Source organism: Pelodiscus sinensis, chromosome 9 (assembly GCF_052426305.1).
Source record: "Pelodiscus sinensis isolate ZL-2025 chromosome 9, ASM5242630v1, whole genome shotgun sequence".
Taxonomy (NCBI): Eukaryota; Metazoa; Chordata; order Testudines; family Trionychidae; genus Pelodiscus; species Pelodiscus sinensis.
In genome coordinates, this window is record NC_143060.1 from 1,735,541 (window position 1) to 1,759,864 (window position 24,324).

A 24,324-nucleotide genomic window follows, 5' to 3' on the forward strand; every position below is an offset into this window, starting at 1 on the left:
GTCTCACCCTGACGGTGTGCAGAACCTGTCAGAGCATGTGAAGTTTGGGAACCCTTCTTTCCCATGGCGTTGATTGTTTGAGTGGCTACTCCTATGCTGTAGCTCAACCAGAAAAAAGGCTTGATGAAGGAATTACTGGGTGAAATTCTGTGGCCTGTGGTCAGATGAGTGTTGTAGTGACCCCTTTTGACCTTCCAATCTTGTATAGTTTTTGAAAGAGATACAGTTCAGACCCCCGCCCTCCCCCCCAGCTTACCAAAAATCCCCCGGTTACAGCCCTGTGCAGAGAAAATACCGGTATCCTCCTCCGATGCGTGATCCACAGTCGGGGCAGTGGATTCAGAGTGGATATCTGCAGGTTTGCTGGGCTCTACCCATAGCATTTTGTGGTGGCCGAGGAACTAGTGAAACTGGGACTTCATCTGACTGAAGGCTGTGCTGCTTAGAGGACAAGGGATTTTAAGACCGACTTCTAGGAGTTTGAAGTGTTTGTTTTGTATTTCATGCTATTTATCTCCAGGGCTTAAGGAAAAGGAAGTCTTTGTTTCGGATTCAGCGCCCTGGCCTCTTCCGTTTGTGTGTGATAAAGAAGGGGAATGGTAGATGAAGATTTCTTACTCAGTAAGTGCTGCATGCAGCACCTTACATCTAGCATGAGGAGTCTGTATTGGACTCAGCCTGGCTGATAAAGAAGAATCGATCTCTGGATTAACATTTAACGGCTCCAGTGATTGTGACTTGATCATGTTTATAGACTAGTCCAAAACAGTAGCACATAGAATCATAGAATCATAGAATAATAGGACTGGAAGGGACCTCAAGAGGTCATCGAGTCCAGCCCCCCGCCCTCAAGGCAGGACCAAGCTCCACCTACACCATCCCTGACAGATGCATTTGGTGCTTTGAAAAGGTCACATTCACAAAGCTGAAAGCATGTGAGCCAAATCAGGAAGTACTGGTGTAGACAGCACTATGTCACAGAGAGTGCTTCTCCAGCCTCTTGCGGGGGATGGGCGGCGGGGGGGAGGGGGGGGAGGAGGTTGGTTACTTGCCTTGACAGGAGAAACCCTCCTATAGGCCTACTAGCATCTTCACTGAAGAGCTTCAGTGATGCAGCTGCAGCCTTTTCAAGTGTAGCCAAGTCCTTAGGAATTGCTTAGATAAGTTAGATGTTTTCTAGTTGGCAGGGCCTGGAAAAATACATCCTAGAACACTTAAGGGACTAGATGAAGAGATCTCTCAGCCATTAATGATTATCTCTGAGAACTCATTGAGGGTGGGAGAGATCCCAGAGGACTGGGAATGGACAAGTGTATTACCTAGCTAGAAAGATAAAGAGGAGAATAAGGACAACCTAGGGAATTATAGACCAGTCAGCTTAAATTCAGTGCCCAGAGAGATCGTGGAGCAAACAATCAGCTTTTAAGCACCTACAGGATGATAAGGTGATAAGTAAAAGTCAGAGGTGATCTTTCTGGGGCATTGCATAGAGTGGGTCTCTTAAAGCCAGTAACTGATAAAGAACAGGCTCTACCCACAGGCCTGGTCCTTCAGACAGACCGTTCTTGGACTTGCTGAGGGATACTGCATGTTTATCTCTATCTTTGCTTCACTCGTGGCCCTCTAACCGGCCTCACAAAAACAGGAACCCCAGAAAAATGCAATGGGATAAGCATTATGAAGCTTTTTACGCGTTGGCGCACACCTGTCCATTACCCACTGGTTTTCATCCTGACTCTGCAAGAATGTGTATTACATGCAGCTGCCACAGATGTTGGTGTGGGCCCTGCACTTTCACGGGACTTTTCAGGTGCGGAACACTCCATCCCGTGTTTGAGGAGGAGATTGTTCCCTGGTGAGAGGGCCTGTTCAGTTATGGAATAACAAGCACTCTCAGGTACTGCTGCTGGGTGGTTCCTTCACGTGGATCACTGACCATGCCTGTGGCATTGGTCGAATACCATGAAGGACTCAAACCCATGTATGGTACAGTGGTACCTGGCTCTCCAGCCATATAGGTACAGATCATGTTGTTCTAGGGAGGCTGGAGATGTGGATGCTATGAACCAGGCCCCTGGGTGGAGAATGTGATGGGGTTCACCTTCCTCCCATCTGGGAAAAGGTGAATGAGCTCCCCTGGGCTCTGCTGGCACTAACTAGGCATGTCTGCGGAGCTGATCTATTGGGAGACTGTCAAGGAGAGGGTGGTAAGGAGCAGGGAGATTGCGGTGCTTCAGCGTTAGCAGCTGGGAGGAAGATGGCTTGTGAACCTCTGCAGCCTACGAGAGCCCACCAGACTAAGCACAAGCCAGTCACAGCACAGAGGGGTTAAAGATAAGCCCTTACCTGGAGTCTGTCTGTATTTAACCCTCCTAGGCAAGCTGGCCTCTCTAGAGACTCTTGTCTCCATGATTTTAAAGGAAAACGCGTTCTGCAAACACTTACAAAGGGCCAGCTTGACACAGGTGCCATGATCGTATTTTGTAAGTACCTCCCTTGGGAATACACATTGGATAACACTGGAGAAGCGTCTTCAGGGTAACAAAGGTCTACTGCGATCCAGCGACTGGGCATAGAAGCTAGACAAACTGGGCCTGGAAAAAAGGGAGAATAACTTTGTACTCAGCAACATCCCCCTGCAATGGGGCATGATCATCACTCTTAACTCTTCATGAATTTTAAAAGTAATTTGCACAGGAGACAGAGACCCTCTCGAGACACAGAATTGCTGCTTGAGATTTTCATGTGTTTGCGGCTCTCTCCTGTCCCCGAGCTGCACCCCATCCCTGAGCCTGGAGAGGGGACACATTGTGGGGTGGCAGCAGCAGTCAGACTTCCCCACTGCACTCACCACAGTGACTGAGAGCTGTGGGGAAATGGGGAATTCGCTCCACTTCCCCCTGACCTCAATATGTGCAGATTTCTCTATTGGCGGTGGTGTCAGGAATGCATCTACCGGGAATGGCTGTGTCTGCATTTTGTGAGTGCTGCCAGCAATGGCAGATTAGGGTGGAAAGAGACGGTCCTTGGCCCAACCCACGTCGGCAGTCAGATCCTTTTTTGTATAATGTAGATAGCAAGCTGAAGTGTCTCCCACTTCTCAACACACGTGATTCTTCAGGGTGCTCCAGCCGTTAGACTTTTGCTATACAACACAGGTAAATAAAACACGCGCTGAGCACGCGCATACCTGTCTGCCTGGTTATACGTGTGTAAAGCTTTTCTTTTTCAGCAGCTCATCGCTCTGAGAGTCTTTTGCTAGGACTGGGGACCAGTGCTTTACTGGTGAAGAGGTTCATGTTCCTCCTAATGGCATGTAGCCAGGGGGATTACCTCCTTAAAATGAAAGAAACATTCAGAGTACTGCAAGAAATACATCTGCCCCGTAATGGCATTGGGGGGAGCTGAGTGATAGCTGTATGGAAGAGGGGCTGTGTATTTGCACATACTTGCCTGATGGCATATGTTCCTGCCCCCGTACAGCCAAACAGTCTCACGAGGGATGGATTAAATCATATGGGCCAGCAGTGCAGCAAAGTGTGCTAAGAATGTTCTGGAGCATGTGGCCTTGCGCGATAACTTGGGAGAGGAAAGAGGAGCCGCTTGCAAACAATTCATGGATTTATTTAAAAGGGGAAAATGAACTTGTACTCTTGTGTTACAGATTCAGTGGTTCTTTCCCTTGACTCCGTTGGACGGACAGTAGGCTCAGGTACATCCCCGTCTTCCCCCTTCTAGCTTCCTCACAGAAAGGCTTTTATTTAATCAGTCCTGGTAGCCATGCTGGGAGGCAGATAACAATGTCAGATCTTGGCGCAGGGTTACACTGAAAATTGGCCGTCTAACCAAAAGCACGAAATGTATCCCTCTGTTATGAGCACTGGAATGGTTAGGTCTTGTCTTCATTTGAAATGCTACCGTGGAACAGCTGCAGAGATGTAGCTGTGTTGTGTTAGTGCCTATGCTGAAGCAGTGCCTATGCCAATGGGAGGAATTCTCCCTTCAGTTTAGGTAGTCTGCCTCCCGGAGAAGCGACGGCTACTTAGGTTGGTGTAACTACGTTGCTCAGGGGTTTTGGGTTTTGCACTTGTCTGAGGGGTGTAGATGGGTTGGTCTGATTTTCTAGTGTGTGGAACCACTTTCAATACGCAGGCCATTTCTATGCTAGCACTTTTGATGGTGTAACTGATGTCACTCAAGTGTGTGAAAAAAAGACCTGTCGGCGTGATGTAAGTTACACCAACAGTAGCTCCAGTGTGGACGATGCTAGGTTGGCAGGAGACCATAGCTACCTCCGCTCATTGGAGGTGGTTTAATTACGTGGATGGGAGAGCTGTCTCCTGTCAGCACCGAGTGGCGCTGAGCAAGCAAGTGTACAGCAACACAGCTGCATCGGTACAGCTGTTCCCCCTTAAACTCATTCGGGTAGATGTGGAGTCAGGCAGAGGACCTTGGTGCTCACAGTCAGATTAAGGGTCCAGTTTCTGGTGTGGAGGGCGTTGAGTTGATATTGCTCACTGGCTAGAAAAAAACCTTTTCCTTCTACCAGAAGAGAATTTCTCGGCCCAACTTGCAATTGCATGATGGGAGCTAAGGGAGCTGTGGAACGCACTGAGGAGGGAGGCGGGGAATTTCTATAACTTCTCAAGCTGGGCTGTAGCCTTGTTTTCTGCAGAGCTGAGCCATGTTGATGAACCCAAGTGGGGCATCTGAATGAGCATGTTTCTGTTGCCTTCTGAGTGTGGCCATGTGTGTTCCTGGGCATCACATAATTCTGCTGAAGCCAAAAGCAAAACTGAAAGGTTCTCTTGTGTGTCAGGGACTGAGGGACTCTTAGCTCGGTGGTCTGCAGCACGGGGCTGTACTGAAGCAGTAGCCACAACATTGGATCAAACGCACTTTACCCGTTTACAGTATTAGCTTGTGAAACAGCAAGGCTAAACAGACTGGGGAAGTCCTTTTAACGTCTCATTGGTGAAACGCGTCCTTTTACACTCACCAAGCAATCAAACCACTGACCTGATTCTCTGTCCTTTTGAAATTTGCATCTCAATTCTGCCCAATGCTCTTTTCTCCCAGGTTGGTAGGAATAGTTTGCTGCCTTCCAGCATGGCACTAGCCTTCTGCCTGCCCGCTTATCAGACAAAGCCTGTTGCCTGGCACTAACAGTGAAGCTTGTGCAGAGAACTCGGATTTACCTCGGCCCGGGTGTCATTTGGGTCATTCTTAAGCCTGAAATGCATTCTGCTGCTCTTTCATCATTCCCTAGAAAGCGGATCTGTCAAGGGTGCATGGACTGATTCTGGAAGAGTAGAGAGGGGTTGCTGGCACTGTGTGGAATGGAAATGACCCCAGGTTTTGGTGAAAACAGTCATCTCGGTGCTTTGCATTAACCCCACCTCCAAACCCTGCCCCACTAACTACTATGCAGAGTTTTCTCTTGTACTGAAGGGCAGTTTCTTAAATCTTCAGAAGTGGCCAAGAATTGTAAAAAGGAAAAGTGTATGAAATCTCTGGGGGCATTCAGAGGGCCATAATTCAATCCCTGTGTGAATCATTGCTTAGCCACTTGGCAGTTAATTCCATGGCTAGTTTGAGTTGGCATACCTTTCCAGAATCCCGAGCAGTTACTCAGAAATGTGGAGTTAAAATATTCTCTCCCTACATGCCAGTTTTCTCTGAATGTTAAAATTACCCTCTCACAAGAAAGGGGTGTGACAGTTTGAGAGAAAATAAATAATTATATGCTTAATTTAATTCCCGAAAAAGGGTCTATTGATCAGCGTCTTTGGAATCTGGTTTTTGTGAGGAGCGGGGAATAAGGCTGCTTGTAAGCAGGCTGTCTGAAGAGACAAGTCCTTGCCCTCTGATTGATTACAACTCAGGGAGGGCAATTAGAGTTCTGCAAAGGTCAGTAAAATCCCCTGCTGTAACTCCCTCTTTCCCCTGCCCAACAAATCCAGTTTCTCCATTTCTATGAGGACATGACCTGCGACTGCGGGGAGGGGAGCTCCGAAATACCAAAGATAGCAGGTTTTCCAGAGATCTATGTGCTCTACTGCCCTTCTGTCAAACACCAAGGGGTTGCAAGCTGTCGCTCCAGCTGAGAATTGAGACACGTAGTAAGACGTCAGTCGGTGTGTGGTCTCTGCCCAACTGAGGGATAGCTTTCCTTGTTACACAGGAAGGAGAGAGAGAAAAACTGTGATTCTTGTGCGTCTGCCATCCATCCCATCCTGCTGCGGACCCAGGAACGGGCAGCGCTCTGAAAGGCCTTGTAGCTGCACCAGGTCCTGCCGTCCCGAGTAGGTGGTGTTTCAGGTTGAGGTATATAAAAGGGGGGAAGCGTTGAGTACTTAAAAATAGTCTAATAAATGAATGATTGGAGATGAATTCGTTGTCAATCACCACATCATTCCTAAGATTTCATATCATTTAGAACAAGCACAAGGAATCTTTATACAAGGGCAGACTGGATACTTGGTTCAACTTTTTAGAAGTGCTCAACTGTAACCACTAATTCACATCTTTCCATGGCCCGAATAATTTCTCTTGGATTTGTTGGGAGAGTTCGTTGTGGTTTTGTACATAGAGTGTTGCTTGCATGCGATCTCTGTGTTCAGGCGTGCTGAAAGACTGCTGCACCCTTTCCTCTTCAGCAGGTGGAGGCTAAGGTAGAGTCAGGATAATGCTGTGCTGTGGGCAGGGTTTGCCAATGGTCACTGGTCACTATTTTGTTGATAGCATTGGGTGGGGAACCTAAAGTCGGGGGATGGATGCAGCGGATCCAACCCCTGAGGCTTGGGGTTCCTCCCCAGTATTGGGGAGCCCACGCTGGTGAGAGGGGGTGGGGTTTTTTCTTTCTCATTTGTGTGTAGCCCTTGACTGATTTTTCTGCGTGTCAGTGGCCCCGACCCAAAAAAGTTCCTTACCTCTGGCATAGAGCCTGTGGCTAGCTGGTGTGCTGAGAGGTGGGTGAGCGAGGTTTCGAAGGGTAAAAAGGCAGATGGCTCTAAGTAAAGGGCGTCCCTGAGGTCACATCATGGTCTTGTCTGATAGTTGAGGCTAGATATTTCGGGGGTTCCTTCCTGGCCCATGCATCAAAGATAAGGGCATGAGCAGCAAGGAAGGTCCACACTCTCATCCTCTGTGTATTGTCTGGACCAGCTTTTTAGTGGGACCAGACATAATGAGAACCCACGTTCTGAACTCTGAGGGCTCCAAAGCAGAAAGCAAAGTGAAAGGGAGTTTCCCTGGGCCCTGAATCTCATTCAGTGGATGCTAAGTGCTTTTTTATAGTTGCTTTGTTTTACTGTCAGATGCTGGCAACACCCCCCTAGAGCTTGAAAATACACTCATTTTGTCTAGGAGATGGTGGTTGTTTTTTTTGTCTAAGAGCAAGCAGTTTAATTGCTCTGCTCTCGCCCTGGGGAGGATGAAGGTACATTGAAAAGGTCTTTCTCTACAAAGGCTGCTGGAAGCTATAGACTGAGTTTTACTCATCGCCTGGCTAACGTGCAGATTGAAAACGATAAGAGATCTGGTACTCTGTATGCCTGTGTGTAAGTCATCTCTGTGCACCTGTACTCTTATGGGAACATGAGGTAAAATTTCCAGGAGTATACTATAGTACAATGGGAAAACTTAAATAACAAATGGTCTTGCAGCACCTTAAAGACTAATAAAACATATTGATGGTGGGCACAGCCCACTTCTTCAGATGAATGGAGTTAAGGGGTCAGTCCAGTTTTCATATAAATAGCACAGAAAGGGGATGGATGGGAAGAGGAGGAAAAATGAAGAAAAAAAAGGGAAGGGAATTGTCAAAGAGAGCAGCGTTTTTCAACCTTTTTTTTTATAAAGTACCCTTTAAAAAAAAAAAAAGTACCCCCAGTACTTACAGTTTTCAGCCACATACAATTTTTTTCTACCAATGCAATACATTTTTTTAAACAACTTAATCGTAGCTGGGTGGGCGATGAAATGTTTGGGTGTAAAATGTACAAAAATAATAAAGTGCTGTAAAAAAAACAAAAATTCAGTTTTCTCCAAATTTCAGTTGTTGATTTACCCCCCAGACTTCTCTCGAGTGCCCCTAACGGTACTCATACCACTGGTTGAGAAACACTGACTTAGAGCTCAAATTGTGTCTCTTATTTTGAGCTTTGGTGCAGTGTAGATGCATCTTTAGTGATTTAAGAGCAAAAGTCCTGTGGGAATTCAGGTGCTTGTGAAAATCCCACCCAAAATGTTGAGTAAAGAAAGGCATGAAACATAATGCAGTACAGAGCAAAGTGGCAGAAGCTGAGTCTGAGATCCTAAATTACACATGCTGGATGGAGCCCTGTGATCAAGTACTTACTACTTAGCCTCCTCATGTTTAGGGTTTGTTGATAGCCTTAGCTCCTTCTACTGAAGTATTGGACTCTGATTCTTTTCTTCAGGAGAATGTGGAAGATGTTTTTCTCTGTACATCCATATAACTGAAAAAGATATGGGGCCTTCTTTTGTATCCTACTGCCCTAAAGCATACATAGAGTTAATTTGGTGGATCAGAGGGTTTTGTTTAGTACTTTGGATTTTGGTTGTTTATAGTAACTTATTCTACGAAACTGCTTTCTCTTTTTGTTAATCTTTGATTAATGAGACTCGCTTCCTATTTTATTTATCTGACTGTTGACTAAATGGGAATGATTGAGTTTTTGCCAATGACTTTCATGTGCTAGTTTGGTATAGACGGTCTTCCCGTGATTTGGCCAATATATACAGTATCACTGTCTGTTCCCTCGGTGTTCCTGTTGAACGTGCAGCTGTGAGTGTGTCCGTGTGGAAATGCTGAGAAGGAGCTTATAATGGATTCTACAATAAAAATAGTTCAATGTCATTTTTCTTTGTCTTTGGTATCTCTATAGATTGCCAGCCTCCCCTCACTAAGAGCTCATGTACATTACTTTTTTATTAATATTGCCTTTGATTTTTACTAGGAAATATGATACAACTTCTAAAATGGAGAAACAAATTCTTCTGAAAGATTCACGAGGGGATCATTAATTGTATTTATGCAAGTAGATATATGGCATTGAGTGAAATAACAATTTGTTTAGCAAGGAATGTGCATGGGTTTAAGCAGATAACTTCTTGCAAGATTAAAGGGCATATGCAGTTCATAGGGTGAAATCTTTTAGCTTCATATTGGAATTCATTCCCTGAATTCAGTCTAAACCAGGCTAACAGATTCTGCGGCCCCTGGAATTACTCTAATTTATTAGGAGAGGAAAAAACCTCACGATTTATACCATCCATTCACTTTATTATGAAGACTGGCACTTCTCAAGCTTTAATACTACTAAGACATTGGGTTTGGAATCCAATTGTCTCATTCACTGAACTAGTGAAATATGCCTAGTTTGAGGGCAGGATCATGACTGCTAACTAGTGATACCTCTTCTGAAGGGTCGCCCATTGAGTGGTATTGGCGACTGCTTCTTAAAACACTGTTCACTTGCTCTTCTTTGTGGTTGGGGGTGAATGTCATAATCACTTGGTTTAAATGAAGAGGACCAGTCTGGTAGATTGCTTTCTACTGGATATAAAGTCAGGCCCTATGTCTTAGGAGCCACCAGATCAGCGATTACAGTGAAAAAGCCAATTAAGGGATGTTACTTGCTTTTGCTGCCAAATTTGGAACAATTTGAAGTCCCACAATTTCTGATGTTACCAGTATCTTCAGGGGATTGGTGATAGGATATGAAGCCTTTTTTTTTTTAAGCTCACAGGTTTGAGTTGTAGCTGCTTGATGGGGGTCAAAAATCATTGCCATTTTATGTAATCGGTGGGAAATGAAAAATTGGTCTCAGGGTACTGGAAATCGATCCACATCAGCTGGCACAATTATTGGCCATGATAATAGGCACTAAATGATCATCATTCTAGGCTGAGCTGATAAAGGCTTTGTCTACTTAAACAAAAAACAGGACTATGTAGCACTTTAAAGACTAACAAGATGGTTTATTAGGCGATGAGCTTTCGTGGGCCAGACCCACTTCCTCAGATTGTGGGCCAGATCCTTTGATCTCAGGAAGTGGGTCTGGCCCACGAAAGCTCATCACCTAATAAACCATCTTGTTAGTCTTTAAAGTGCTACATAGTCCTGTTTTTTGTTCCAGCTACACCAGACTAACACGGCTACATTTCTATCACTTGTCTACTTAAGGTTGCCCACCTCTTCTTATCATTAGACTTGGTTTTCAGTTACTTGTAGCGGTGCCCAGTTTAACTGTCTGGATTAATATTTCCTATGCTAGCTATGAAATGTGAGGAAAGTTTCAGAAAAAAGGTTCAGCCATTTCTGAGAACAAGATTAGAGGGAAATGCACTATATTCCCCATGTTTTAAAAATGAACTCCGAACTGTTTCTTTGAGACACTCTAGTACTTTGGAGTCCGAATTTGAAATTTGGTAATAGGGGTGTGTGATTATGTAATCTGGCGGGATTTATTTTTGGGTAACTGTTTCAAAATCAGGCTCATAGCTGGAGGCCATAAAAGAATGCCCGAATTTGGCCAAGGTTTGGAAGTCTTTGAACAGTCAGTTCATGCATGACCAACAGAAACTTTTTAGGACTTGACAGCTACATCCCCATGTTTCTACATGTACTGGGCATGCTCCAGCCTCGGGTTGTAGGGGCTGAGTGGGACTTCCTCTGCAGTTATTGCTCCTGAGTGCTGTGTCGCCAGAGGCACAAAGCAAGAACAGGGAGACTGTCTGGTATGGTCAACAAGAATACAAGGTGGGGGACTGGCACTGGATCAGAAGGCTGGGCCTGGGATAAGTAGCCCAGACAACATTCATTCTGGCATTTCCTAACTTTTGTGTGATTGGTTTTGCACGCTGTGTGTTTTTTTTTTAAACACTCATAGGCCCCCTATACTAGAGGGCCCCCTGACCTTTATTAGGAGTGTTCCACTTGGGAAGAACTTAAAAAAACAACAAATAGTCCAGTAGCACCTTAAAGACTAACAAAATATGTCAATGGCATCATGAGCTTTCGTGGGCACAGCTCACTTCTTCAGATGACTGGAGTATTAGAAGTCCAGATCCAAAAAAGAACAAGGGAAGGGTGGGCGAGAGAGAAAACGGGGGGGAAGGAGAGGGGCTACATCTGCATTGCGTGTTTTTTTTCAGCAGAAGATATGAAAATGGTGTGCTCATTTGCATATCTTGTGCTCTCATTTGCATATCCTTTTCCGATCCTTTCTGCGGAAGAGGCTTTTGCGATGATAAGCCCTCTGTAGACGGGGCCATTTGTCAGAAAAAAACCCTTTTGTGCAAGAGCCCTTATTCTTCAAAAAATGAGGTTTACAGGCTCTTTCGCAAAAGGGTTTTTTTCTGGCAAATGGCCCTGTCTACACAGGGCTTTTTATCGCAAAAGCCACTTCTGCAAAAAGGATTGGAAGAGGATATGCAAATGAGTGTTATATGCAAATGAGAACTCCATTTGCATATCTTCTGCAGGGGGACGGGGGCGAGGGGGGACATGCAGTAGCCAGAGACAGTGAGTAGATTGTTCCAGTACAGTAAAACTCCAATAGTCCGGCACTCCTGATGGTCCGGCCTCAAAATGGCGAGAGCCTAGTGAGTGAGCTTTGGCAAAAAATGAGTCACAAGACAGCAGCAGCATCAGATGAACCGAGCAAAAAGGGTAAAAAAGGGTTAAAAAAACTAAAACATTACAGTATACTGTATACAGTATGTACAGTAAAAGGGTTAAACACACTTTATCAGATATGCTGGACTATCAGAAGGTACTATAAACTGGTTATATAATCTGGCACCACCTAGGACCCAAAGGTTCTGAATTATTGGAAGTCTACTGTAATTACAAGAGGCTGATGAGAACAACTGGCACCTCCATTTTTTGCTCGGTTGGTTAAGTCATTAGGATGTGGAAGGTAGTGTGCGAGCCAGCTGATGTGTCTGTTCATTCCATTCACATAAGAATTAAACTTGTAAATGAAGTTAAGTTCCAGCCCTTCCCTATGTATTTGGCTGGTGGTATTGGCCTGAAACAACACGGTGAGTTGGAGACCCATTATTGAGTGCCCGGGCAAGGTCCTTTGTGCTGCAATCTAGCTTTAGAGACCTCTACTCCCATGATGCCTTGGGGAAAGAGTGAGAGGGAGGGCAGTCAGCGGGCTCCGTTTGGAGAGCGGAGCCAGACTGCAGGTGTGGAGCTCCATCCACACCTCAAGCAGCTGCTGAGAGCCTGCTGGGGCTTTGATCGACTAGGGTGCTTCAGAGACGGGCGATGGCTTCCCTGGAGCCAGGGGAGAGACTATTGCTGTGCTTAGAGCTGCCTGCGGTCCCCCTGCAGTGCAGACACTGTGAATCCCCCCCGCCCCCTCGTTCTTGTGTTGGAAAGTATTTGCAAGGGAGGGGGCACAGCAGAGACGGATTCGAAGAGAGGCAGAGTGATCTCCCCATCGACCTGGGACCTAGGGATGCTGACAGTTGGTGGGCCAGCTGCCATCGTCAGTGAGGGGATGTCTAGACTGCATCCCCCTGTCAATAGAGGGATGCAGATTAGGCAGGTCGACATTGCAAATGAGGCAGGGATTTAAATATCCCGTGCCTAATTTGCATAAAAATGGCTGCTGCGTTTCGCCAACTCAGCACTTTGTCGGCAAAAAGCGGCAGTCTAGAGAGGGATCTGTCAAGAAAGCAAGCCTTTTTCGACAGATCCCTTATGCTTCCTGCAAGGAGGTTTACAGGATCTGTCGAAAAAGGCTTTCTTTCTCAACAGATCCCCTCTAGACTGCCGCTTTTTGCCTACGAAGTGCTGACTTGGCGAAATGCGGCAGTCATTTTTATGCAAATTAGGCACGGGATATTTAAATCCCTGCCTCATTTGCAATGCCGACCTGCCTAATCTGCATCCCTCTGCCGACAGAGAGATGCAGTCTAGACATACCCTGAGCGTGCAGCTTGTTCCCTTGGCTGGGCTGATACATAGAACTAACCCAGCACTAGCTCTGTGAGCGCGCCCGTGCAAGCAGTGTCTAGGACTCCCAAGTCCTGAGGATGTACGCTCCGGGGATAAACCATGGCAGTGTAAATGCCAGTAAGAAATGCCTTGAACAATGTTTCCTCGGCTCTCGCCCCCTACACCCTACTTTACTTACGCTACATCGATATCATCTTCATCATATGGACCCATGGAAAAGAGACTCTTGAAGAATTCCCAAAGGATTTCAACAACTTCCACCCTACTATCAACCTCAACCTGGACCAGTCCAGACAAGAAATCCACTTCCTGGACACCACAGTACAGTTAAATAATGGACACATGTCCACCACCCTATATTGGAAACCCATCGACCGCTACACTTACCTTCATGCTTCCAGCTTCCATCCCAGACACATTTCTTAGTCGATTGTACACAGCCAAGCCCTACGATACAACCAGTTTTGCTCTGACCCCCCAGACAGAGACAATCACCTACGGGATCTTTACAGAGCATTCTTAAAACTGAAATACTCACCTGGAGAAGTGAAAAAAACAAATTGACAGAGCCAAAAAAGTCCCCAGACATGAACTACTTGGACAGACCCAAAAGAGAAAACAACAGAACTCCTCTTGTTGTTACCTACAGTCCACAACTCAGACCCCTCGTACGTATTATACACAACCTACAACCCATCTTGGAAAATGATCCCTCACTCTGAGGCCTTGGGAGAAAAACCTATTCTTGCTTACAGACCACCCTCTAATCTGAAATGTATTCCTTCTGGTAACCATACACACAACCACATCCTAAACCTCCAGGAACACAGCCATGCAACCAAAAGAGATACCAACTTTGCCCACATATCTTTACTGGTGAATTCATCACTGGAGCAAACAACATAAGCCACAAAATCAAAAGGTCATTAGACTGCATGTCCAGTAATTTGATCTATGCCATCAAATGCCAGCAGTGCCCCACTGCTATATATATTGGACAAACTGGACAGTCTCTGCGGGAAAGAATCAATGGACACAAATCAAATATACATAAAGGAAACGTACAGAAACCTATTGGGGAACACTTTAACCTTCCAAATCATACTATGACATACTGCGTATCAAGTCTAAAACTAATTCCTACCGAGGCGCCGATCTGTAAACGAGCAGCAGTTCTTTCTGTGTTTTTGTGGCACAAGTCATTGTATTCACGTTCTCTCAAGTAGGTGCTGAAAGGGTAGCATTTATGCCTTCCAGTGTGTTTATTTGTGGGTAAATGTTTCAAAATCAGGCTCATAGTTGGAGGCTAAAAATACTGTGAGCTAAATTCATCCCTTATATGTTGACTTCTGTTGAGTTCACACCAGTGAAGAATTTAGCCCACTGTGTTTCTCTTTATCTTTGAGGCTATCGCTGTAAAGCACAGATTTAAAAACGTGTATTGGTTTTAATCCTTTGTGTCCTGGGACGGTCTGTTTGGGTGGTCTGTTCACAGTTTACACACATAAGACTAAGTATTTCTCACTCATGGACCAGCAGCTAGATTGCTATTGGATGCTTGGGAGAAAGTTCTGTATTTGTGCCAGCATTTAACTTGGCACAGGATTTTCATCATTTATAGAGATTGCTGTGCTTGGCTGTACTTGTGTTTGTATAATCCCTACTATACTTTTATTATTCAATTGCTGACAGCTATTAGGTTCTGATTGAACTCTGGCCTTGCCTACAGTGTAGAAATGTGTTTCATTTCTGACTTGAGGAGATCTTATGTGTGTCTGTGGTTGGAGGAAAGTCTTTTCCCATGTTCATTCAATGCTGGGCTTCCCTACACTACTCTGCTGCTCTGTCAGCTGTGGTCTAACGTTTTGTAGCATGAATGCAGCCAGCAGGTGTGTTCGGTCACATCTACCTCTCGCCATATTGCTTCTTCAGTATATTTCCCCTGTGGCTGAGGGGGAAAATCCTTTTCCAGATTCTCTCACATACTATTCAGCCAGAGAACCCCTAGTAAGATTATTTTATTTGTGTATTTATTTTAATATGTTCTTCCTTTGTCTGTAATTTCATAACTTACTCGCATGAAACCCTAACCCAGTGTTTCTCAAAGTGTGCTCCGTGGCGCCCCAGGGCTCCGCGAGACATCTCCAGGGGCGCCGCGTGGTTGACAAACTGGAAACGTCGATAGGTACAACTCATACAATCAGTGGACCGCTGGGGCTCCGCATACATTTTTATGCATGTAAAGGGCTCCGGAGCCCAAAAAGTTTGAGAACCGCTGCCCTAACCCATTCCACCCTCCAAATCATTTGTGTTGCCCTCCTCTGAACCTTTTCCAATGCCAATAGATCTTTTTTTAAGATGAGGCGACCACATCTGTATGCAGTATTCAAGCTGTGGGCGTCCCATGGATTTATATAGAAGCAGTAAGATGTTCACTGTCTTCTTCTCGATCTCTTTTTTAATGATTCCTAACGTTGTTTGCTTTTTTGACTGACACTGCACACTGAGTGGATGTTTTGAGAGAACTATCCACAATGACTCCAAGATCTCTCTCTCGAGTAGTTGTAGCCAAATCAGTCCCCATCATTTTGTATGTGTAGTTGGGATTTTTTCCCCCAATATGCATTACTTTACATTTATCAATATACAGAGCAGCAGCACAGAGCAGACTGTTGCTTTTGGGCGAGGGAAACCCAGGATTTTGTTAGTACTGTAGTTTTAAAATAGCCTCATTCACCTCTTCTTACTGGTTTGGTGGTCAACAGTACCGTGAATGAATGAGGGCAGAGTAGAAGAGTTTTCCTGGTTGTGCCCAGAGTGGCCACCAGGGCACCCTGGGAGGGCTGGAGGTCCCCTATTTCGAAATATGTGTCTACACAGCGCTTATTTCGATTCAGCTATTTTGAATTTGGTGTTATTCCTCATGGAATGGGGTTTCCCAAATTCGAAATAAGCGCTCCGCTATTTCGATTTAATTTCAAAATAGCAGTTTGGCTGTGTAGGTGCTAGGAAAGTTATTTAGAAATAACTTCGCTGTGTAGACGTACCCCTTCACGATAGCACGGGCTGCTCCCTTGTTTCTGTCCCCCGGTGTGTGCAGGAGCAGCGTTTTCATTCTTTTCCCTTTAGCCTGTCCTGATTGTTAAACTCTTCGGAGCAGGGGTCATGTTTTGTTACACATTTCTACAGCACCTAGTGCCGTGAAGTCTGGTACGGCTGCTCGTAGGCACTACCACAGGACAAAGAATACATTCTACTAATAAGCGGAAATGTAGTCTCTTGGCATGTTATCACCTGGCTCCTGAGAGAGACTGTGATTTTGCATGCAGTATTTTAATTGATTTACAAGACCATGAGAGCTCGTTAAAATAAATAGACGTCCCCATGGGAGTGTTTCTGTGGCTGTTCCCTGGGTTCCTGATGGGCTCATCCCCAGATCCTCCTTGCCGGGTCCCAGATCTCTCCACTCCTCTCCGACGCTGTTTGTGCATTGCCAGCTGTGCCCAGGGGGTAGCTGTGCCTCTGTTAGCAGTGCTGCTCTGGAGAGCACTTGCTTCCTCACTAGGCTGCAAGCATGGAGTGCTCTCGGCAGTTGAGAAACTGGAAAGCTGCCCCAGCTCCAGGTGTGAGGAGGGCGTTGGCATGGATGAGTCTGTGACAAGCCTAGCTCCATTCCAAGCAGGAAGGCAGCTAGTTCTCTGCCTTCCTCGTCACCGTCTCAACTAGTTCCAATGGCGTTGGAGTAAGTGAACGTGGCGATTCAGGCGTACCTTGAGGGACTGCGTTCAGCGAAAGCTCTCTAGAATGGGCACGTTATTGACTCCGCAGGAAATGCCAGCTGTCATTGCCAATCAGAAATACCTGTGCCTTTCAGTGAGGAGCTCTGTCCTAATTTGTAACGAGAAAGAAGTTAGCAGCTGCTGTTTCATGGAGTCTCCTGTTTTTGTCTTTCAGAATATGACAAACTGGGCTTTCTTCTGAAGCTTGACTCAAAACTGTGAGTAGAACAATGGGAATGCTGCTTCTCTTGGTCTTGTTTGCTATGGTTTCTCTTGCAAACCACACATGTTCGGGGTTACTCCTGTAGTGTGGGGATTGGTTGAGAGGGGGGTGCGCTGCCAGATGGGAGAGGGGAGTTTAGGAGCAGACTGAACGTGCCTGCTTTCTGGGTGTCCGCTCCTCATGCCTAGCCAGGCCGGAAGAGACTTTGGTTTGCTCCCCTGTAATTCTTGATAGCAGCATCAACCTGAAACTATGCCTGTCTTTCTGCCTGAGGAGGCTTCTTCCTGGGCAGCAAATGGAGGGAAAGGTAATCAGATCGGTGGCCCCGGGGCACAGAGTTAGCTGTAACGCAGCTCAGATGTTGGGAACAGATTCCTTCTCATTTTAGCCATTTACACATGGCCCAGAAGCTTCATGAAAAATTGGAGATGGTGCAAAAATGGCCACAAAAATTATTTGAGGTCTGGAAAGAATGCCTAAAAGCAAGACACTTAAAGAAGACAATCTGTTTAGCTTACGAAAAAGAACGCTGAGAGGTAACTTCACTAAAGCAACTTCACAGGGAGATACTGGCTCTCTTACACAGCAGGGAAAGGCATACCAAGAAGCAGTGGCTGGAAGGTAAAGCCACACACAATTAGAAGTAAGGCATTTTGTTTAGGAGGCCGATTAACCACTGGAATAAACAACCAGGGGAAGCGGTGGAGTCTCCATCTCTTGAAGTTTTCCAGTCAAGACGGGGCCTTTCAGGAAGAGGCTTCAGCCATACACAGATTATTGACCTTTAATGCAGGAGGAGCAGGATGAACGTCTCCAGACCGTTACATAGAAGGCCTGACTGATGACCTAGAGGTCCCGTCGGGCCTTAAAATCGATGAAGCTGTGAGTTTTGTTTAGTGCTGTGATGTCCAACACGCTACCCTCTAGCCACGTGTGGCTATTTGGCTGGCTGAGTGTGGCTAGTTGGCTTTAACATTGTGGCTATTCGGCCAGCTGAGAGTGGCTAGTTCGTTATAGCAGCAGCCACTATAGTGAACTAACCACCCTCAGATGGCCAGATAGTGGCTACTGCTTCAGAACTGGTTGGACCCCACGGGTTTAGTGGCCGCAGGTGAGGGTGGGAGAGGAATTTGCCATACTGCATATAGGGCAGACGTTCTAAAGGTGAGAGCAGAAGGAATAGCCTTACACCAGTCAGATTGGAGCTGCATTTGGTGACACTAACGGCAAGCAGCTCTGTGGTCTGACGACAGCGACTGTGCAATGATTTCATTGCGGGGGGGCGAAGCTGGCTGCCTGCATCTGTCTGCGCTGGGTGAAAAGACATTGAAACAATCCGCTGGTTGGAGTGCCGTGAACTTGCTTTACTTGCACAGTGTCCAACAGGACCATGGAGGTTGCTGGACCAGACAGCCCCAGCCACAGAGGTTGCCAAGGGTTGGGACCTCAACCAGTCTGGCAGCAGGCAGCCTGCAGGGCCAGTGGCTAAGGGCATGGAGCCCGGCCAGCGACTGGGAGCATGGAGCCTCACCAGCCGGAGCATGCTGGCTGCCAGGACAGGAGCTCTGCCAGCCACACCAGGCTGGCTGCTGGGGGCGCGGAGCCCCACCAGCAAGGAGCTGAGCTCCACCAGCCCGCTGTGGGGGTGAGGGTTCCTGCTGGCGGGAGCAGGGTTGCTGACCCAGACTGAAGCCCCGCCAGCGGGCCAGGAGCAGCACACTGGCCAGCGTGGTGGCCGAGAGGGGAGCCCTGGAGAGCTGGAGGTCTGACCTCCCCTGGGCCAACAAGCTGCCTTGTTCAGGACCTCTCTGACCCTCAGCGGGCTGGGCCAGGGAGGTCCAACCTGTACTGCGAACAAGAAGAAAAACTCTGAAGCAGTGGGACTGTGGCGGTTCCTCAGTCACTGGCCATTTTAAAATCAGGGTTGGATTTTTAAGAAAACGATGCTGTAGGAGTTCAGGTCCATGCTGTGCAGGAGTCAGCCGGGTCTGCAGGGAGTCCCTTCTGGCCTCGGGGTCTGTGTACCTGGACAGCCTTAGTCTTGGACTTTCACGATATTTTAGTCCCTCCCAGCAAATTTAACAGTAGCCCCCTTTGTGTAGAAAACGCGCAGGGGAGATCCCCCCCAGCCAGACTCGGGGCAGAGATTCAAGCTACAGAAGCTGTCTGAGTAGGCATTGCTGGACACTGAGGATACCAGACTAGACTTTCTACAGGCTTCCTCTGGATAGTCTTTTCTTTCTGCTGTTGACGGATTGCTCTGATCCCTCTCATCATTGCTACAGCCTCCCTCCACCTGTCCTCCACGCTCTTCTCATCCCCCTTCCCTCCTTTTGCACCCCTCTCCTTTTGATTTTCAATAATCCCTTCCACCTGGCTTGGGTGTTGTGTCTCTTTCGACCACCCTTTGTCTTGCCCGTTTCGATGGTAAGTTCTTTGGAGCAGGAATTGTTTGTTGTTCTGTGCTGTACCTAGCACAATGAGGCCCTGATTTTGACTGGGTCTCTGGGTGATACATTAATCATACTGACTTCCGATATGAAATATTTATAGTATCATAAATGTGCATGTTTGGCACCCATCGTGGGAGTTGAGAGTAAAACACCCCTGAAAACCTCGCGGACTGGAGTCTGACATGAAGGAAACACATGCTGTGAAGTTAGGTTATGATAAGGAGCAGGAAGTACCAGATCCACGTGGACAAGCTCACGGGGTGGTTGCCGTTAGTGGACTTGGCATTGGATGCTCACTGTGTTCTGAATACGTGCTATGGACTCAGGGGAAGGGGAAATCTGAAACACAAGGCTTTCCGAGATGGTTACTACAGAACTTAGCAACGAAGATAGTGGTGGTGGGAGCCCAAGGCCTGGTTCGGAATGTGTTTGTGTTGAAGACCCCGTCGATAGAGATGGCCTCATTGCGTGGCTGCTGTTGTAGGCGTGGCTGGAGATCTGCCACTGCTGTTTATCTTTGTAATGTTGCCTCAACTATTGACAGCTTGGAAGAACCCCGTGTGACCTGCTGTACCAGCTGGGGCAACAGGACTCAGTTTCTTCTTCTTCTCCTAGTCTTTTAGTTGCTCCCTGTCTGTCTTGGGTCACTAGTTGGTGACATTGAAGATCGTTAACGAAGGACTAACTTCCCTTGTGAAGGTAGCCCTGCAGTAGGGCGTAACTGCCTGGGATCACAGCATAAACCAAATTATACACAGGAAGTGATTTAGCTGGTATAAATACAGGGTGGGATTTCACATTTGGCAGTTTAATTTTACCCCTGGTGCTATTTCTGCCTCTTTTACACTGCAGTTGCTGACTCCAGGTTATTCAGATCGATTTCCGTGTTATAATTACAGCTATATAACAATTCTTTTGCTTTTGGGATTCTCCTGTATTTATGGGAGTTGCACGGAAACCAGATTTGTTTCTCCCCCTTTGCAGGAATATCTGGAATTGTTTTGAATTCTGTTTTCTTTTGAAGTCTCATTTCTGACGCATACCTCCCTGAAGTGTTTAGCAAGGCAAGCCTGGCAGGGAGAATGTCACTTGGATGTGGAATGCAGGTCTTTATAATCCTGTGCTGTTTGTCTGTTAAAGGGACATCTGGAAAATCGTTCTTTTTGCACAGTGTGTCGGGCCAAACCTCCTGTCATTAGTGAAGAAAAATCATGCATCCGATGGAATCCTCCTCAGCTGGGAGGAAAGCTTTGTAATGTGTATGTAGGAGGGAAAGATTCCTTCTCATCTGAACCGTATTAGTTCAGTATTAAGTGAACTCGTTATTTTAAAGGTGGAGTTTGTTAATGACCAACAAGTGGCAAGAGAGAAGGGGGTAAGAGGCAAGTGGACATATTTGCAAACAGCACACAGGTTCTGAATTAGTTATACCCGCATGGATTCTCAAAGAAGGGTCTTTTAAATGTCAGTGAGTTGTTGGTTTACATTTGTTCCTACCAACCGTATGTGCAATTACAAAAATTAGGATCTCAGAATCAAACCAAAAACGGTGCATTGCTCATGAAACAAACTGGGCTCTTAAAAGTCCTTCTGATCTTAAGAATCTGAATTTGTCTAGTTCCGACTTTCAGCCATTGGATCGTGTTGGACCTTTCTCTGCTAGCTCGAGAAGCCAATTATTAAATGTGTGTGCCCTATATAGGTATTCGCAGACTATAATCAGGTCACCCTTTAACTTTTTCCTTAAACTTTAAATAGAATGAGTTCTCTGAATCAATCATGATAAGGCATATTTCTAATCCTTTACTCATTCTCATGGCTCTTCTCCGAACCCTCTCCAATTTATCAACACCCTGCACGTCAGAACCGGATACAGTATTCTAGCAGTGATTTCAACAGTGCCAAATATAGAGGTAAAATACTTGCTGCTCCTACTGGAGGTGCCTCTTTCTTTGCATCTGGGGATCACATTAGCTCTGCTGGCCACAGCATCACACTGGGAGCTCCTCTTCTGCTGATTATCCCCCAGGATTCCCAGCTCATTTTCAGAACCACTGCTTCCCAGGACAGAGTACCCATTGTGCAAATGTGGCCTGTGTGCTTTGTTCCTAGATGGCTGTGTGTCCATGGGAACTCATATTGCTTGCTTGTGCCCAGCTTAGCAAGCAGTCTGGATCACTCTGCGTTGGTGACCCGTCTTCTTCTTTGCCCTTAGTTCCTATGGGAGCATAGGCCATAAACAACTTCTTTCCAAGGCTCTCTTGGTGACCTGTGCACTTCATTATTTATTATGCCCCTAATGTTTGGGTAAGTTTGATTAGTTCTGGAATTGATAAATCATCTGTATTCACCCAAGAACTGTGAAACAACTCAGAGGTGAAGTTGCAGAATGACTGTAACCTGTTGCTTAAATCTGGCTTTCTACCAGATGACTGGAGAGTAGCTAATGTAACGCTGGTTTTTAAAAGGGTTTCAGAAGCGATCTTGCCTTTTACAGACACCTAACTTCAGTATCAAGCAGACTGGTTGAAAATATAGTAAGGAACGGTATCATCGGCCAGCTAGATGGACTCAATATGTTGGGGGGGGGGGAGAGTCAACCCGGCATGTATAAAGGGAAATCGTGCCTCACTGTTCTATTGGAATTCTTTGAGGGTATCAGCAGTCATGTGGGCAAAGGTGACCGAGTGGATATGGTGCATTTGGTCTTTCTGAAAACCTTTGGAAACTCCCTCATCAAAGTCTCTAAAACAAATTATGCAGGCCTAGGGTAAGAGGTAAGGTCTTCTCATGGGCCAGGAACTAGTTAAAACATAAAAACAAAGGAATTAAGTCAGTTTTTACAATGGAAAGGACCTCAAGGATCTGTACTGGAACCTGTGCTGTTCATCATATTCATATATGATCTGGAAAAGGGATGAAAAGAGAGGTGGCAAAATGTGAGGTCTCTAAAAAATTACTCAAGATAATTAAGTCCAGAGCAAACTGCAAAGAGTTAGAGAAAGCTGACAGAACTGGATGGCTGGGCAACAAAATGGCATGTGAAATTTAATATTGATGAATGCAAAGTAATGCATATTGGACAACATAATTCCACGTATACATGCAAAACAAGGGGGGATCTAAACTATGTTACCTTTTGTCACGTTACTGAATTTGAGGGAAGCAGCCAGATCACTGCTGCACCCATGAGGGGCGTTGGCCCCAAAAATGGTATAAAAAGGGCCATGTGGGGTGTTGAATAGAAGCTCATTGTCTGCTAATCCTATGTACGCTGTTCATGTGATTGTATAATGCCTGTGTGTGAAGTTATAAGCATGTACTTTGTATGGATACTGAATATTTCTCTGCATGTGGTTGAGCATTGGGCAGAGCCCGGCCTATGGACGTGCTAATCAGCGAGACCCTGTGGGACAATGGCACTCGATGGGCCAAGGATACACCTCAAGAATGAGGCCTGACACCTAAGGGCTACCAGCAGGGAACACAGGGATAGGCCGTTGACCTGCTGCAGCCAAGAAGAGACCAGGAAGGATGTATAAAGATGCCATGTGGCTGACTCCATCTTGGTACTCAGCTCAGCACTTCATCCCAGAGGCAGCAGTGCAGGGATCGAAGAGCCGGGAAGAACTGTGGACACATCCTGACCTAGGATGTGCAACAAGGACTTTTAAGCCAGCAGCTATATCTTCTCTGTTAGAGCCTGCATCGAGAACTGGGAGATTCGATGCATGTAATGTATGATACTTTAGCAACATCACTCTCCTGCTTTTCTTTCGTGTAGTAATAAACCTTTAGATGGTAGATTCTAAAGGACTGGCCCAGCGTGATTTGTGGGTAAGGTCCAGAGGGTAAATTGACCTGGGATCTGTGGCTGGTTTCTTGGAACCGGGCTGAACTTGTTCGGGGTAGGTGGGATTGGGTTCTAAGACCCCTCACCTTTGTATGAGGCCCGGGGCCATCTGGGGCACGGATATTGCTGGGGGATTGTGAGGACAGGGTTTTCGGACCCGAGCCTGCGGACACGAGCCTCTGGGGAACGATCCAAAGCGCGTGACACGACCCGAACCGGGTCGCGGGGCGGATGCGACCCACTTGCGTGCCTCTTGCCTATGGACGCGGGGATTTCCGAGCCTTCCCACCCGGGAACCAGAGGGGGGTACCGATCCCGGTACCGTGCCCGCCCCCTGCGGGGGGCGCCCGGCAAGGCGGAGGACCGAGACTCTGCCTTCCGTCTCTGGCTGCCCCGCACCCCGCCGTTCCTTCTCCGGTGCCGAAGCCAGCGGTGGGGTTTTGCTCGCGAGGCTTCAGGCAGACAGCTGAAGCGCTCTCTGGGACTGGTTTGTGGCCTGTTTGGGAAGGTCTCCAGTCTGAGGGCTGTAAGGAGCCCCGGATTTGAGCAATTCGCCCTGAGCGGACACCCTCAGCTGTGCCCAGACCCGGCCCGGTCAGTTACACCATTGAAGGAGGACAGTGGTAGAAATGTAGCCGTGTGAGTCTGGTGCAGCTGAAACAGAAAACAGGACTGTGTAGCACTTTAAAGACTAACAAGATGGTTTATTAGATGATGAGCTTTCATGGGCCAGACCCACTTCCTCAGATCAAATAGTGGAAGAAAATTGTCACAACCATATATACCACAGGATACAATTAAAAAAAAAATGAACACACATGAAAAGGACAAATCAAATTTCAGAACAGAAGGGGAGGAAGGGGGGGGAGGTAAATGTCTGTGAGCTAATGATATTAGAGGTGATAATTGGGGAAGCTATCTTTGTAATGGGTAAGATAATTAGCGTCTTTATTCAGATTTGAGTGTAGAGTGTTGAATTTAAGCATGAATGACAGTTCAGAGGATTCCCTTTC

The 24,324-nt window shown here is 46.5% G+C and overlaps 1 protein-coding gene across 9 annotated transcripts in view; it reads left to right on the forward strand.

Annotated features, from left to right (window-relative positions):
* Positions 1-24,324, forward strand: part of ST3GAL3 (ST3 beta-galactoside alpha-2,3-sialyltransferase 3) — a 294,731-nt gene that overhangs the window by 101,268 nt on the left and 169,139 nt on the right. For 8 of the 9 annotated variants that reach the window (XM_089780382.1, XM_089780378.1, XM_089780381.1 and 5 more), the window contains one exon: positions 16,958-17,000. The exons of the other annotated variant lie outside the window; for it this stretch is intronic. Coding sequence is in view for 6 of the 8 variants with exons in the window: in XM_089780378.1 (XP_089636504.1) it covers positions 16,958-17,000 (43 nt within the window). In the remaining 2 variants the exon portion in view is untranslated. The remainder of the gene's footprint in view (positions 1-16,957; positions 17,001-24,324) is intronic. 9 annotated transcript variants of the gene reach the window in all.